Raw genomic sequence first — 17,602 nt, forward strand, 5'->3', positions numbered from 1 at the left:
GGAGCTCCGATAAATCAACGCTATTGTTTATGTGATGCCAAATGCACCGGATGCAGAGTGGCAGCATACATCACATATCTAACACAATATGAGATAAGAGTGTATAACTCTCTCAAACATTTCATATTGTTACTGTTTAGAGTTAACTTCAGATTACTCAATGTACACTCGAGTAAGATATTGTTAACAATGCGTGTCAAAGAAATAAAATTCCTATGTTTATATATTTATATACAGGGTGTCTCACGAGAGGTGTCTCAAATTGATTACGGAAAAACGGCTTAACGTACAAGGATGAAATACAATTATTTCCCGCTAAATCGACCCCAAGGAATAACGTAAAAATATTTTTAACTTTTTCCCAACACAGGGTGTGCCAAAAACTGAGGGTCACTAGTTCGAATCTCGGAATTTTCAAATGTAAACATATGTCATGTTATACATCATTTTAAAGGTATTTGATAGACAAACATTTTGGCGAAAACAGAAATAAGTTATCTTTTTCCGTTTCAAAATGGCGGCAGTTTTTTTTTGGAAAAAATCTATATTTTTTTAATACTCTCTGTTTCCTATACCAATGCATTTATCCCTTCTCCGGTTGAATTTTCTTACTCGTTATGAAATTAGCTTTACTTTGATATGCTACAAGTAACGGTTTGTTGAAATTATAAAAATTCCAAAAAAAATTATTTTTGAAAATTTGCAAATGCTCATTTTTTTTTTTAATTTCAAATAGCAACATATGTCAAGTGGCACGTCATTTTATAGGTTTTTAATTCCTAACAACTTTGTAATTTACACTTACTTCGTATCTCTTTTAGTTTTTTTCGTAATTAACAAAAAAACCTAATTTTCCTATATCAAATGCATGTAATTTGGGTTTGACGTGGTTTGACACTTCATCAAATTGGGCCTTTAGTGTTAAACGGCAGTTACGAAAGAACTCCTATTTGAAACTTAGTTCAGTTAAAAGTTGTGGATTTAAGGTAAGGGGCTTGTTTGTGACATGGGATCAACCAACAGGAAACTTATGTCTCAGTTGAGCATAATATGGACGGATCCGTCGATTAACAATCCAGTGGATGAAACTAGGAATATTTGGGCATTCTGTGATGTTCCTCACGCACTAAAAATATTCCGAAATCATTTATTCGATGATGGTTACATCCTCAAAAGTGGCGAGCTTATGACAAAAGAGTCATTTGTTAAATTAATCGAAAAGGAAAGTGGTGAAAAGATTGATTTGAAGTGTGCATATAAGCTAACCATGAAACACGTCCTCGTTGTTGGTTCTGAGAGGCAAAACGTCAGAAAAGCAGCAGAGCTGTTATCCGCGACCACTGGGAAAGCAATGGCCCATCATTACCCTGCATTCACTCATGTAAGCGAAGCGGTCATGATTGTGAATGATGGGTTTGATGTTCTAAATAATGATTATCAACTCAGAAACTTTGCAGAATATAGTTTATTCAAAGGATAAAATATTAAATTGAAACAAAATAGCTACAGATCCTCTTGAAATTAGTAATTTGTTTAGTCCGTATTTTAAGTTATCAATATTGTGGAGAACCAGTCTGTTAATGCGCCCCTCTGTACCCAACAGATGTTCGGAGATATCCATCATTAACCAGCTCTGTAACTGGCTTAACCTGTATCGATATTCAAGAGATTTTCCATTTAAAACACTAATAAATACAAAGTTATAGATTCCTTTCAAAATAAACTATTATCCAGCCATGACGGTATTCTGATTAAAGTCATAAAATGTGTAAAGAAATTAGCTTAGTAAAATTTGTTTACATTAAAATACTCCTCATTAAAAAGTTGCATCTTTTCAGACCATTTAAAAGTTGCTTGACTTATTCCTATTCCAAAATAAAATTATGCTACAGACATTGGTAATTAAAGACCAGTACCCTTGCTATCAACAATATCCAAAATTGTACTGCCCTGCTAAGCACAGTTGTGGTAACTGACATCTGGGTAAAATTGAGAAAATAAGGGTAGTATATTTAAAACTATGCCCTACAGTCAAAAATTGACTTAAAACAAGTTTTTTGGTCACATCTTATGTATTTTTTAACGCTAAATCCTTTTCCAAAATTATTTTTAACATGAAAATATTCTAAATACTTAAGAAATTAGATAATGCTTTTGTTCTTATCAATTACAATCAAATATACTTGGCCATATAGTGGCAAATTAATTTTCCTAAGCCAATATGTTGTATCTCTGCAGATGCCACAAACTGGTCCAGCAAAATCATGGTTATTGTTTCAAATGCAACAAAATATAAGGTTCTCAAAATAAACAAAATTTCTGGATTGAAATATTTTTGATACTATGATTCTGTTTTGGCAACAAGTTGTTGAATTGTTTTTTATGGGGGGTTGGAGAAGATACTGGTATTTAAATATATATGAATTATACCATTAGTGATGTTATTATTGTTATATGATTAATTAATCTTCCCCCTTAAATTGTTCAACTACCTACTAAAACTTTTCTCAAATAAGTTAGAAAATTGAAATATAAAAAAAATATTTGTATTTATTATTATATATTATATGTTAAGCAGGTGTTCCACCACTGTATCTAGTATCGCAACTATCATAACGTTATCGGTAACTTATCACAAAAGTCGGTAAGTTATGCATTATGAATTTACCTATTTAAATAATTATTTATAATATAGAAACACACGACACTACATATATGTATGTTAATTCATGTAGGTTCGTAAATAACTGGTATAAAATTATAAACAATTGTATTATATTTTCCAAAAAAAATTCGTTATAAGAAGAATTAATTAATTACCATGCTTTAACTGTACTATAATGATAAACATATTTTATTTTATTTTAATACTTTTCCAATTACTTCATTACATTTTAAAACAAAAAAAAATTTAAGCATTATAAGCTGTTGTATAAACATGAATGATAAAACATATTTAGCTAGTATATATAATCCAAATTAAATGCATGCGACTTAAAAAATGGCTAAAACAGGGATAAAACCCATTAATTAAGATTAAACATCTCATATTTAATCAAACATCAATAATCAAACAAATTAAAAATTTATTTCAACATTGTTTAAACTTGTTTTTTGAACTACACAAACTATTGTCTTATAGTTTTGTAAACAATTTAAATATTGTAAAAAATTGATTTTAAAATTATTGAAACTTGTTTTTTTAAGAACTAGGCCTACACAAACAATTGTTAAATACTTTTGTAAACAATTTAAATATTGTTTGGAAAATTGTTTTAAAATTCTTTATAACAAAACTAAGAATAAAACAATTTTAAAATTGTTTTAAAATAGTTACAACTTGTATTAAAACTTACTTTGTATACTGCATAAAACTGATTGTTAAACAATTTAAAGATAATTTCAATCTTATATTAAAATTGTTGTAATGTGAAGTTTAAATCTAAATGTATTTAAATGGTTGTAAAACAATTATTGTAATACAACTTTTGAAATTTTTTTAACAATTTGTATGGTCATTGGGGATCAGCAATCGACGATCTGCCAATCTTGTTATGGGGCATCCTTTCCTCCCATCAGGTTTTGGTGAGACAACATTTTCCTTAGACATATCTTGAATAATCCTATCATTGGTTTTGTTATAGCACAAGGTTGTAAAAAAAATGTTACCATTTTTTTGAGACGTTTTTGTTATGATTAATTTCCATAAGTAGGTACATCTTCATTAAGATCATCAGATTGACCTGTTAAAATCTCAATTTTATTTATCAAGCCTACATTATCTGAACTAGAAACCCCTTCACTCAAGTCATAATTTATTTCTTCAGATTGGCCTGTAAAAACTTAACTTTAACATTATTGGCAGAATAAATGACCTCTTCTAAAGAAAGGCCCATCATATAAAAGGCCTACAAGATACTCTGTTAAAATTTTGCCGTCAAAAATGATACTATTATCAATATCACCAAGTGGAATGTCAATATAAAGGAAATTAAATTCATTATATGATAATAATAGGTCGCCTCAATTCAAAGAGACAAAAGCTTTGATTCCAACAACACGGCACTTATATAGGAATACTCGGCCAATAATGGGGATGATGCTAAACTAAATTGCCGTAGCTGATGGATTACTAAAGCATTTTGTGGTAACATATCATTCCTAAGGGAAATCGTTGTATTTGTTGTTGGATACAACTTAAATACCCTAGTAAATGTAAGTTACAACAACTGCGCTTAGTAAAACACTCCTAAACTGCAGATACGGCAAAGAAAATAAGCATTTTATAAATAAATACAACAACATATACGGCATTCAAGGCTATTTATATGATCCTAAGTATGTGTAGAATCACATGGAAATCATATCTCATTTTCCCCAAAAATGTCAGTTACCACAACTGTGCTTAGCAGGGCAGTGTAGTATACTGGTTGCACCCATTTTCTAACCAGGCAGCGAATTACGATGACCTGGACATATGAATGAGGCCCTCTAACTATTTCATGCTTAGGGTCAAAGCATATATCACTGCTTACTTTCATTTCATCAAAACATATCATTACATTTGTCTCAAAACTCTTGAGGAGCCCCCTTTGTGCCTTTAAAACGTCCATGCTTAAATGAATTATACCGGGAGGTACAGAAAACTGTCCAAGACGTCGTTTAATGGTGGGCTCGCTTGGAAGTGGAAACTTCAGAGCCTTGGAAGTGGAAACTTCAGAGTATCTCGAACAAACCCGAGGGCTTTGTAAGATATGCAGCGCAACGTTACTGCATTAGCAATACCTTTGGATGACCAGTTTGAGCTTCGTCCTGTCATTAGTGATTCTAATTGGCATGGTGAGAATCTATCTTGTAAGGTTTGGGTTGTCTTTTGTAAAAAACATAATTCATTTTGAGCTTCGTTTAACTTTTCTTCCAGAAATTTTATTCTTGCTTTTAAAACTGCATTCTCCTGTTCAAGCAATACAATCCTCGACCTATCGTATGTGTCGTCATTATTGTGATAGTCAAATGAATCTGTGAGTTCATGCAGAGTCAGTTCGTCAAATCCTGCCTCTGTCATATTCAAATGAGGGACTGAGTCTTTCTTTAATTTTCTTCTTGTAGTATAATGTGTAGGCCCAAGTAGTTCTGACCTAAGATCCAACTCGAAGTCATCTTCATTGAAGTGTTCTGAACACACTCTCAGAGAGACATCATCTTGGATGTGCTGCTCGTCATATCCACAGGCTGTCAACCACTGGGACTTCAGTTCCAATTCCCTGGGAAACCTGTGAAAACTAATTATTCCAGTACCCTTATTCCCCTCATAATTCGAACAACTCAGAACGGCACAATACACCATTGCAAACTATAACAGCAATTAAACATAAAGCAACTTTATAATAGAATAGATCAAACGGAAAAACAATAAAAAATAAGTATAAAATAATATTTACAAATAAAAAACGCTAATATTTGCAAATCTCACTTCAACGCTTTTTACATCGTAAAAGAAATTGCAGGATTGATGTTTTATTGTAAAATTATCGGATTTAAAATGCATATCGTGTATAGGCCTATGATTTAATAAAAACATATTTGGTCACACAACATTTGTTTACAAGATTATTTTTCACATTAAAACTGCAAGAAACTTTGTCTTTATATGTGTAAACTAGCTGATCTGAATTGGTCACTACACGGTTTTAACTGACTACTGAATTCCCGTACGTAGGACGGGCTAACACCTCGTTATTCTTTAACATTAATTATACATCTATAAAAAAGTTAAGATGTACTTTTTTGGTGACGTCGTCTTTGATTGGGAATCCCCCTAAGCAGACGAAGCAAGTAGTTGTTCTGAGCTGCCCAATCTGAGTTATGAATTTCTTCAAAAAGCTTCAATATATGGTAATCTAAAACCTGAGAGCATATTCTTGCACTTGCACTGTTCCTGAAATAGTTTCTAAAATGGTTAAAATTGAGTTGTTTAACAATTTTTTCCATACTGGGTTGCAAGTTGACTATTAACTCAACGTTCCAAATTTACCTTTACACACTCAGGATCTTTTGCTGGGTTTTCTTTTACTTTTACTTCATTACAATTTTGTACTATCGGCCACTTTCACGGAGTTTTTTTTTTTGTTTTATTTTAAATTATACTTTTGATTCATCATAATTAACAGGAAAAGCTTTCATTATAGTTGGTTCCATCTTGAAGGATGACGGTAAACTGTCAACGCGAAGATTAACACAATAGTACAAAGTCTTCTAGGATAGAATTTCGCTATTTCCTCATGAATTTAGGATATTGTTGATAGCAAAAGTACTGGTCTTTAATTATGGCTACAGAGGGGCGCATTAACAGACTGGTTCTCCACAATATTGATTAAATACGGACTAAACAAATTGCTAATTTCAAGAGGATATGTAGCTATTTTGTTTCAATTTAATATTTTATCCTTGGAATAAACTGTATCCTGCAATGTTTCTGAGTTGATAATATCCCAAGTAGATTTAATTCCATTTTAAGAATTCTTAATCTTGCTTTCATAAGTTAGTTAATTTTTATTACATCAATACATTTTCCTATAGATTTAGTTTTTTATCTGCATAATACTACCAAATTTAAGCCATTACTAACACGAGAAGATATTTATTAATCTTAATAAGTTTTTTTCCTTTTCATTAACTTGTTATTTATCCCAGTTTTCCTTGTAGTTCTTAAATTGATTCTTCTTATGGAAATAATAAATCATAGAAAAAAAGATTTATGCAAATAAATCTAGTTTTTTTTTTATCGACAAGAGTAAAAACACCAGTCTGCCAATTTTCAGGTTCAACGAATTTGTTGAAAAATTTGTAATTTTCTCTACTACATTGTCTTCTAAACAGATAATCATGAATATAATTTTTTTGTGACTTTATAAATTTGAGACTTGGCCGTCATAATGTGACAGAATTGTAAATACATCCTTAATCTAATCTTCTTTTAATTTAGTAAAAAAATAATATGTTGCTGAATTATATCTAATTAAAACTCGAGTAATGTTATATTTCATTTCATTAATCCATTATTTAGTATTAAATTTCTTAAAATATGTTAACTTTTTTGTTCATACACTTTTGTTATTAATCACTCCTCAGAAAGGCTGGCCTGGTATTCATTTTCATAATTTATACAATTTCATTAATCTGTTCAATTAATCATTAATAATATTCATTCCATAGCCCATATATTCTGTTACAAAGCCCACAACTTTGTTATTTATTAAATATGTAAGAGAATTGCAATACATCAAAATTTCTTATAATATAATTTCAAAATTAGTCCTTAAGAAAAAATTCAAAATTCAAGAAGCAGTGAAACAGTGATCCATGTGTTCAACAATGAACATTGAGATTGAAAATAAGGGAAGCCATAGTTGAAAGTTGAAACTGTTAAAAGAAGGAGTCCAGATTTAAGAAAAACCAGTTTATATTCAAGTTATATTACAGTCAACCTCAAGAGGACTAACTCCAACATAATTTTTCAAAATTAAGAATAAACTTTTCTTTTAAACTCTCTTAAATTCAGTGCACATTGGACTTATCTTTTGGACAACCTCAAAATTAGATTTTTCATTGTTGGGATGTTGTAAGTTTAACACATTATTTATTTGGACACTATTTATTTTATTAATTCTTAGCATTCAAGCCAGCACGACACCCTACCCTGAGATAAAGCACATCTAAATTATATACTATTGTAAATTTGAACCTTTATTTCAAACTTATCTTCTTTTTTATTTTATTTTCAGGGCACACTCCATTGTCAGTCCTTTCATTATAACGCAATATGTGGCCTTTTATATTTCATTGCATGTTTGTTCATTTTTTCCAATAAAATACCTTTTGTAATTCGTATATCTTTGTTATTAACTTTAAACCATCATAGAATAGGCCTAATCTAAAATGAATGTTGTGAGGAGAGTTTACAGTAAAAAGATTTACATCATATTTTATATCACACTCCCCTAAATTAATTACAAACATAGTATCACAATCCTCAAACAAACTATACACATTATAAAATATAGCAATAGTATGAAATAACCTCAATAGTTATTTCTTATTGCCGCGGTAAGTAATTATCATTCTGAAAACAAGGTAAATAGAATTATATTTATGCAGTAAAAAAGTTTTCCTTTAAAATGTCGTATCATTAAAGGATGTAAGTTGGTCTGGTAAGGGTCTCCCCAAAGACCTTCCTTAACCCCAATTTACTATCAAATAGTTCCAAGTATAGACTGCTTAGTGTCAAATGTCCCTGAGGGTTCAAAATGTACAAACACTGGAAGCAGGTTTTTTAACTTAACGGAATTTGCATCGTAAAAAGTATAATCTTCACTTATGCATTGTGGATCCTAATATTTATTATTTCTCTAACCATTCAGTACTCCAATTTTTGCACGTTACACTCTCAACAGTACCTTAGCCATATTTTAATTGCTTTAATAGTTTTTTAAAGTTACATTGAAATAGTTGAATTGTTTTATCCTGCCACCTCATAACCTGTATACAAGTCTAGGAAACATTCCAGATACGATGTTGACATTTCTGTTCCTTTGAAGCTTAACGAACGTGTCATTCACAAGCCATTACAACTGCCTTCCTCAAAGTGAATCCCCAGTCCTGATTGAAAGCTTACAGATCGTGTATGAAATTGGAAACCCAAATCACAGCTCTTACGACCTAATGATTTGCAAATGAAAGTTGTATTACCTGTAATGATTTGTGTTGCCTTCTTTGTTGTTATAAATTTCATATTAGTTAGATGTAATTTTTTAAATTGTTATCGGGCACAGTTTTAATGATAATTTTTTTTCTCATAAAGGTTCTCCATCTTACTAACTGTTACTTGTCACATCTTCATTATACAAATAAGTTTTAAAGCCATAAGGTAGTAATGAAAATCATTAACTACCAATAATAACGTTTTAACCACACTACAATGTTTTTAGCCGTTTTACAAACGTTGAGTGGAGCAGGTTATTACGGCCCTCGAACCAAAATCAGCTGTTCGCTTTCTACTGAAAACATTAATGTATATTAAACTAGCTGTACCCGCGGGCTTTGCCCCGTTTTACTTCATAAGTGAGCTCGTTCGCATGGCTCAATCACGTCCTGGTTGAAGTTCGTTCGCTACGCTCACTCACCTTTAGGTTGGAGCTCGTTCGCTGCGCTCACTTGCCTTCAGGTTAGCTCGTTCGCCACGCTAACTCGCCTCCAGGTTGAAGTTCGTTCGCTACGCTCACTCACCTTTTGGTTGCAAATTAGCTGTTGTCATAAAATAAAAGAATAATAGTGCTGCACCCTGTTGGTAATCCTTGTAACTTTAATGCTATTGAACATCATAGAACAGAACCAACATGTTTAATTGAAACAGCTGTTAAGATTCATTAATTCCACTTAAAATATAAATATTCATAAGGTTAACATGGGAAACTCCAGAGCCACTGGGTTTGCATTTGAGTAGGTAAGGTGGTGAAGAATCGCCATATACTATCTACGTTCTCTCCCGTTGTCTACATAATTATAAAAGGAGTTCGAAATTGAATAGAAAATCGTGTCTGCTAGCTTATTCAAACTATTATTTAGTAGCGATGTACGATACACAATAAAATGGAATGTATAAAAAAGAGTAAATATGTAAAGTTAAAAATTCTAGATTGTATGTAACAGCCGTAAGGGAAATTTGTATTTAAGCGGTCCATTTAGGCAACAGAGGGCCCACAAAGCAATGGAGATTCCCAGTAGATTAGTTTTTCCTTTACAAGCACCAATCACCACTCAAATGAAAATTTGGTAGGATATTGGTCTTTGTTTATATCGCCTTTTGAATTTAAATTTCAAAAAACTAAAAACTGAGTTTGGATGTTGTTATCACAATTATAACGCAAAGTTAAACAATCAACGAATAAAATAATGTATGTTTCATTGCATTATTATTGAGCTTAGAGCAGACTTGGAAATTGAGACTTTGACATTTTTTGCTGAAAATTATTCTAAGTATTTATTCTAATCACGGATCGTATCTTTATAAATTCTTTCATTTTTCTACATTTGCACTGTCGATTAATAAGACAGTCTAGAATTTTCAACTATACATATTTACGTCCAGATCCATCCTAGCTTTTATACTGTATAGAGCTTTATACATAAGAAAATATACATATAGCGCATTATAATACCATAAGAAACTTTACGATTTTTTTCTACTTGCTGTAAAACTATCATTACATGAAATCTTTGAATTAATTTTTTTGAGACATGTTATTATATTATAATGAAACCACGATTATTTGAAGACTATTAGACAAACAATATAATAATGCCAGCGACTTGAGAAGGTAAACACATATATCATTGTTAGAAATTGAAATGTCACAAACTACAAATGAGGGCAAAAAAATCGTTTTAGATGACGCATAGTGAAGATTCCTGTTAGTGAATCCACAAGGGAATACTGCTAAATTTGCTAGAACTTCTGTCGATATTGTTTTTTACCAAAGTAGCAATAAGACTCTTAACTGAAAATTGACTTAAACATTTCAGCTACCTATTCACTTTGCTACATCCTTTGATAAAACAAACGATTGCGCATCGATAACAATATAACTCTTGGCGTTCTCAGATTCTGAACCGCACCAACAACATCTTCGAGCTAGTGACAGTGGAGCCAGTACTGGGGGAACGTACTGGCGAACACCGTGTGTGTAAGGGAGACTCTAGAGAGCTTGAGCTTCTCGAGGACGACGGCAGTCCAGACGAGAAGAGTCTCAGGCTTAAAGGTAACTCATTCTCTTTTATAAGCTACTTCTTAAATGCAATTGGACAACAATAAATAACTAATTAAGTTAGGCTTTATGTTGCGTGGTTGAATTCGTGAGAATATGTAACGAGGTCGTTCGAAGATAATACAGCGAATAATATATACTATTATATAAAAATCTAATGGTGTCTGTATTTTTGTTACTAAATAATGTAAAAACTACTGAACTGACTGGGCTTAAATTTTACAAAAATATAGCTACCATACCAAGGATTGTAATAGAACAATTCACACTTCGATGACGGTGGGCCTTGTCCCTTTGGCTTTAAAAGTTCTGAAGTAAGGATTTTAAAAATAAATATTGATTGGTCTCCACGGTACACTCACATGCTTACATTTTGCTATGCCACCCAAATGTAAACAAGCAGAACTGTCAAAGCATAATAATTCACAATTCCACACCGCTCGTTCAAAAATTAAATAGGCATATGATATTCTGTACAACCACGTGACAGGTTTATTTATTCTTATATTATTATGGTTCATTGATTATTGATGATAGGGAATAAGTAAGATTGTACTACTGTAACTGTATCAAACTAGCTTCTAACCCTAATTATTTATTTAAAATTTTGCTAATGTAAAGATTTTATCGACGGATTTTTGTGAAAAAATGGTAAAATTATGATTTTATATTACTTGAATTATTTTAAAAAATATTTATGTTTACAATTTTAATATACTTAACATGTGTTTAGATCAAGGCACAAACCTTAAAAAAAAGAGTTTTTCTTTAACAAAGAGATAATTAATTGTATATTTTGAAACCATAATATTAAATTACTACCCTTAGTTATGATGTTATGTTTTTTTAATCCAGAGGTTGCTGCTACCTGCCTCTATAATTAACTTTTGATACTTCAAGTAGATTTTAAACTCTATTCTAATTGTGAGCAATCCTTCATGTGCGTTTGATCGTCATTACATGTAGGCCTACTGATATTTTAATCTAACTTCTTCATAACTTAACTTCCTTGACAAAAACATTGCTTAAATTTTGTTAAATTTACTAATTGTAAGCTGGTACACAAATATTTCAATTTAAAAACAACAATTAAAAAATTAAGCTGTATATTTACTTGGCTTTGGTGTCTATAAATACTAATGCTAATTGTGTTTGTGTTTGTTTTAATAGTAAGTATGTAAATATGTATAAACCTCTGATCGAGTTGAAGTCCTCTGACGTTGTAAATTACTGGCGTGGGATGCATGTACGATGTCTCACAAACAAGCCTTTGAAGCATTGAATGCAACACTTCAAGATAGCACAAATAGTCAAAATTTAATGGGGGGCTTAGTTGTTTTTTTGCCAGGTGACTTAACAAACCCTACCAGTAGTTATCCAACGTGGGACTCCAGCAGATAAAATTAAAAACTGTTTGAAAAAGTCTCTGCTATGGAGACTTATTGAGCAGTACCGTTTGGCTCAAAACATGAGGGTAAGTCTCCATAACGACCGTGACGACAGCCAATTCTCAAATAATTTGCTCAAGATTGGCGAGGGTAGAATAATTGACCAACATAAGATGTTTTTCTTCCCTGAAAACATTCGTCACATTGTTGCTTCTGGGGAAGAGCTTATATCAAATGTGTTTCTAGACTTACCAAACAATCATTACGATTCTGAATGGTTATCCTGCAGATCTATCTTAGCCCCCAAAATGATGATGTAAACAAGATCAACAGTAAAATTATGAACATTATTCATGTTAAAATCAAACCTTATTTGTCTATTGGTTCAATTATAGAAGAAAAAAGCTCTTCACTACCCTGATGAGTTTCTTAACACCCTGGAACTGCCTGGTGTTCACCCCTACAAGTTTGAATTGCAAGTGGGCATCCCAGTTATACTGGTTACGAACCTAGAGGCCACCTAGGTTGTGTAACGGTACCAGGCTTTTAATTACTTCTTTAAAAGAAAATGTAATGGAAGCTAACTAGTCCTGCAAATGAATAAAAAGAAGAACTCATTCACACGATACCAACTTTAACAGAAAAAAATCCCCTTCAATTTAAAGCCCGTACATTCCCCGTAAAAATTGCCTTATCTATGACGATTAATGAAGCACAAGGACAGACTCCACCGGGTCAGGCCTGTATTCGGAGACACAATGTTTCTCCCATGGGCAATTATACGTTGCTTGCTCACGTGTTTCCAGTATAAAAAACCCATATATTTTCACGAAAGATAACAAAGCTGTAAATATTGTTTATAAGTCTGCATTGTAAATGTATTTTTTTTACGTTAACATAAAAATTGTTTCCACTCCCTTGATTTTACTTATTTATACTGTTTTGTATTTAAGATTGCAATAACCACGATTCAAACATACATCAAACCCTACTCTGCTAGTATACAATAATATAGCGATGTAAATCCAAAACCCTACTTATTGCAGACAAGTACTTTTCCAAGAGTGTTTGCATTGTCATGTATATTTTGAAGGAAACTTTGAACATTAGTGATTGTTTGTGGCGTTTGAATACCAACGCTATAGTATAGAAGTCCTCATGGTTATGGTGTAAGGCTATTTTGCGCTTGAAAATCCACCAGATGTCCGTACGTCGATACTGCGTCGATCGATGAATAATTTGTAGCTTATAAAGCTAATTATGATACTATAGTGTCAGTGTATGATCCAGGAATAGACGTACGACGAGCAGAAAAACATCCTTCAAGTTTTTGGACGACTGATGTAGTCCTCGGAGATCAGATGTCGCACAACTATTGAACAGAGTACAGTGAAGCATTTAACACAGTGTTTACTACCTAAAAGAACCCTCACACCCTCTAGAATCTCGGTTTGGTTTCCAAATTGTTGGATTCTACATGGACAAAAGATAAACAAGGAGTCTGGCAATATAGAGTAAAGCGCAACGATAAACTATTGAATGATCACAGCCCAACTATGGCAAGCGTACATTGGCCGCAAGATTATCGCATCTGAACACGATATTGTGAAATGTGCAAAAAAGAAGAACCCCAAACACAAGATGTTTTAACACTTTTCACAAAGTATGATTAAGTGAAAAAAAAATCACCAAAGTTATTTAGGTCGTCACGTGATCGCGAAGGTCTAGTGGGTTGAAACCTACTGTGGCTTTCAACGTGATATTTCACCGTGCGAAGTTATGCATCTTCTCACGGGTGAGCTTCTGCATCATTTCAATAGGCAATTTGTAAAACTCTACATTTCAACCGATGACTATGTTTAAGTGGCGAATACGACAGCTACGGATACCGACTAGGTTAACCAAGTTCTATTTTGGATCACTATACTATGGGCCACTAATGCGAGAACCAACGACATTATGCGAGTTTGCCACAAAGCACAAGATTAATTGTAGTAAGCTTATAATCTTTAGAAAATAGCGCGTCCTTCAGCGCCATCTAGTAGTTGTTACACCTCTAATTAGTAAATTAAGAAAGTAGTAAATTAAGAGTAAATTAAGAAAATTACGGGGTCATCTACAAGCAACTACAAGCAAAATTTACTAATGCATTTCGCATGGGGAAACATCGGCGTACATCAACGCACGTAACATGGAAAGAATCGTTTACTTCAATAATCAAGAATCAATTTAATTCAAGAATCGAGGGTCAACAAAATATACTGGACAGGCGGTACGCTAACCAGGGAATAACTCGAGCGAATAGCTTGCACTCGTGCAAGGAGTAGCTGCAGCAGGAACGTCGTTTATCATACATCAAATGATAAATACGATTGAATCCAAATACATGGTAGCTCGAGTGCTATTTGGGGCCAACACGCCAACAGGCGTGGCTGCTAATAAACACTGGCAAACAATACACACAGCACTAAGTATAATACAAACAGGTTGTGGTATAGTTTCCAATTGAACAGGCAAGACCGAGTGTCTTATTGCAGAAAGACTTTCATAGTCAAAATCATTATTTGAGATGCGATTTCAATGGTTGGAACTCATTTGCTCTCAGCGATTGACAAACGTATGATTTGGATATACTCGATTTGTATCAAACAACGCTGCTAAAATTAAAGCGTAATACCATGTACCATGTATCATGTGCTAAGTAATATGTAATAAAAGCTAAGAAACACGCCATAGATTAGAACAATCAACAAATGTTGCGGTCCTCTAACAAACCTGCAGTTTTAACAAAATGAAAACATAAGATATTAATATGCTTCCGATGAGGAAGCACAAGGACTACAGTAGTGAATAAAATCTGATAAAATACAACTAAACTTACCTCACATGATTTAATTGTTTAATATGTTTATTGTAATATGTTAATTAGTAAATACTCATCTCTGTTTATATTCCACTATAATGCAATTACTTGTTCATAACAAACCTGCAGTTTTAACAAAATGAAAACATAAGATCTTAATATGCTTCCGATGAGGAAGCACAAGGACTACAGTAGTGAATAAAATCTGATAAAATACAACTAAACTTACCTCACATGATTTAATTGTTTAATATGTTTATTGTCATATGTTAATTAGTAAATACTCATCTCTGTTTATATTCCACTATAATGAAATTACTTGTTCATAGTTCAGTTTTAAGATGAATAAAACCCTTTATTATGTTTGTAATTAATCTGGGGTTTTACTTTCATTACAATCTATTCATCTTATCAATTCAAATGTTAGACTATTCATAATTTCTTTTTCGTTACCTCAAACTTATACCATGGAAAGATTTGTGTAAAACCAGATAGATTTGACACTGGAGCTATTATTCTCAAAACTTTAATGGATACCCAGCTGTTGCTTGATCCTACAGAGGTAGAGGTGCATCTCGAGGCCGCGGCGGGTGGCAATCTAAAGACCCCGACTCGAGCCAATTTCAAAAGTTTTCAAAATTGTGAACCTTCCAACAATCGAACTAAAAGTACGAGAGGAAATCGTCAGCGTCAACGAACACTTTCGTAAAACCCGCGCCCGAGAAGGTGCTTGACTCTGTGCCTAAACCTCAGCACTTGAGCAAGACCTCATCATAAGAAAAGAACGATCCGCTCTACTCTGAGGCCTTCTTTACAGAAGAGTTCGACTTTCATTGCAACTACAGGTAAATCTGCAGCTCTCCCTCAAGGTTGTCAATTAATACTACGCCAAAACATTTATACGTCTCTTAGGTTTATGCAACGGTAGTCTGGGAACTGTAGTTGATATCGTTTATAGACTAAATAGATATACTATGCGTGATTTTCCAATATGTATTATGGTCCGTTTTAATGAATACAAATGAACAATATGTAATGGCTTTCTCCCTGTCTTACTATGTACAGTTGGATTCCGTAAAAATAATGCATGTCGCACAATAAGAAAGTGTTTTCTTCAAATTGCCTAAGTCAGAGTTTGTCCTAGATCTTACATGCGTTGTAGTGTGACAGGTTCGGTCTATTGAAGGCGTATAATTGAACCAGGCTTTGCTCGAGACCGCCTTCTCAAGTCTATCAACAATGATACGGTTTGTGCGACAAAACCTAGAAAACTGCTATGTCAATGTTCCCTTATTCAGCCATAAACTTAAGAATTGTTATTGTATTAATGTTATTCTAAATGTGGATTGTGTAAATAAAAGATCAATTATACTGTTTTAGCATTTCTTTTGTAATTCATTTTAAGTCAAACATAACATATTAAATAAAAAACTACTTATTATGAGGACAGTACATTTAACAAAAGTATTAATGAGCTTGCTCAGTTAAATACTGCAAGCAGCCAACTGCATTGTACATTTAGTTTTCGAAGCAATAACACCTTGCACATATACCCAGTTATGGCCACTGCTGTTGATAGTACTGAATTCAAAGTATTATAGTTGAGTTGCTACATTGTTTTAATAGACTCTTGGTAACAATATGGCCGCTGGTTTGATTTCGAGAAAAGTAAGTAGCTGATGGCTCAAAACAGAACACAGCTGACGTTAACCATTGGAATTTAAAAATGGATCTGGCGAATGGAACAGCTGCTCCTTAGTCAGTAGGAAAAGTACAATACGCATCTCACTACATTTTGCAATAATTATTTATTCATACTTACGTTAAGTTACAGTTAAGTTGAATTAAGCTCTAGCTGGTGTGCTTCCGTCAATTACGATACTGATTTAAGTTATATAAACCCACTGTTTAAATCAAACTAACCTGAAAGGAAAACTTAGTTAACAGAACTACTGTGCCATACTTTATAGAACAGAGAAAAAAATACCTTTCCGATCATAGCTCACTGTAGAGTGTCTCATCCTAAAATGTTTTAAGTTACAGTTGGTGTAGACGAGTTATCTAACGTGCTAAATTACTTAAAAGCCAGTGCTGTGAATAGGATCCTTATTTTATAGTATGATTTATATTAGAACTAGTACACTTCTTATATGCTACTGTTATAAATTATCTGTACCTTGTGTTGCTTCCAGAGAAAATATAAAAATATAAAACTAAAATAACCTTGCCTTTCAATGCTTTTAAGAGTGGGGGTTCTCCGTAATTGACGTCTAGCAATATTTCTTACTTGTCGGTGACGTTCACGTCCCTAGACACCGCGCTAGCGGCGCTGCAGACGGTCGACGATTAATGGCCAACAGATTGCTGCTTGTGATCAAACAATTCCTCACACCCCTTGACCAACCCCCACCCCCTCCCCCACTCCGCGATACTGTAGTCGATAACACGTGTACAACACAAAACGTGTACAACACAAATAAATGGCCGATATATTCACCGTGGTTTGGGAATATGTAGTAGGAAGAGCA

The 17,602-nt window shown here is 33.0% G+C and overlaps 1 protein-coding gene across 1 annotated transcript in view; it reads left to right on the forward strand.

Annotated features, from left to right (window-relative positions):
- The window catches only part of LOC128987856 (soluble guanylate cyclase 88E-like), a 283,796-nt gene that overhangs the window by 158,991 nt on the left and 107,203 nt on the right, over positions 1–17,602 (forward strand). The window contains exon 7 of the mRNA XM_054408910.1: positions 10,661–10,817. Coding sequence (XP_054264885.1) covers positions 10,661–10,817 — 157 coding nt within the window. The remainder of the gene's footprint in view (positions 1–10,660; positions 10,818–17,602) is intronic.

Source organism: Macrosteles quadrilineatus, unplaced genomic scaffold, assembly GCF_028750875.1.
Source record: "Macrosteles quadrilineatus isolate MER2022 unplaced genomic scaffold, UCM_ALF_1.0 Scaffold_2__2_contigs__length_208266976, whole genome shotgun sequence".
Taxonomy (NCBI): Eukaryota; Metazoa; Arthropoda; class Insecta; order Hemiptera; family Cicadellidae; genus Macrosteles; species Macrosteles quadrilineatus.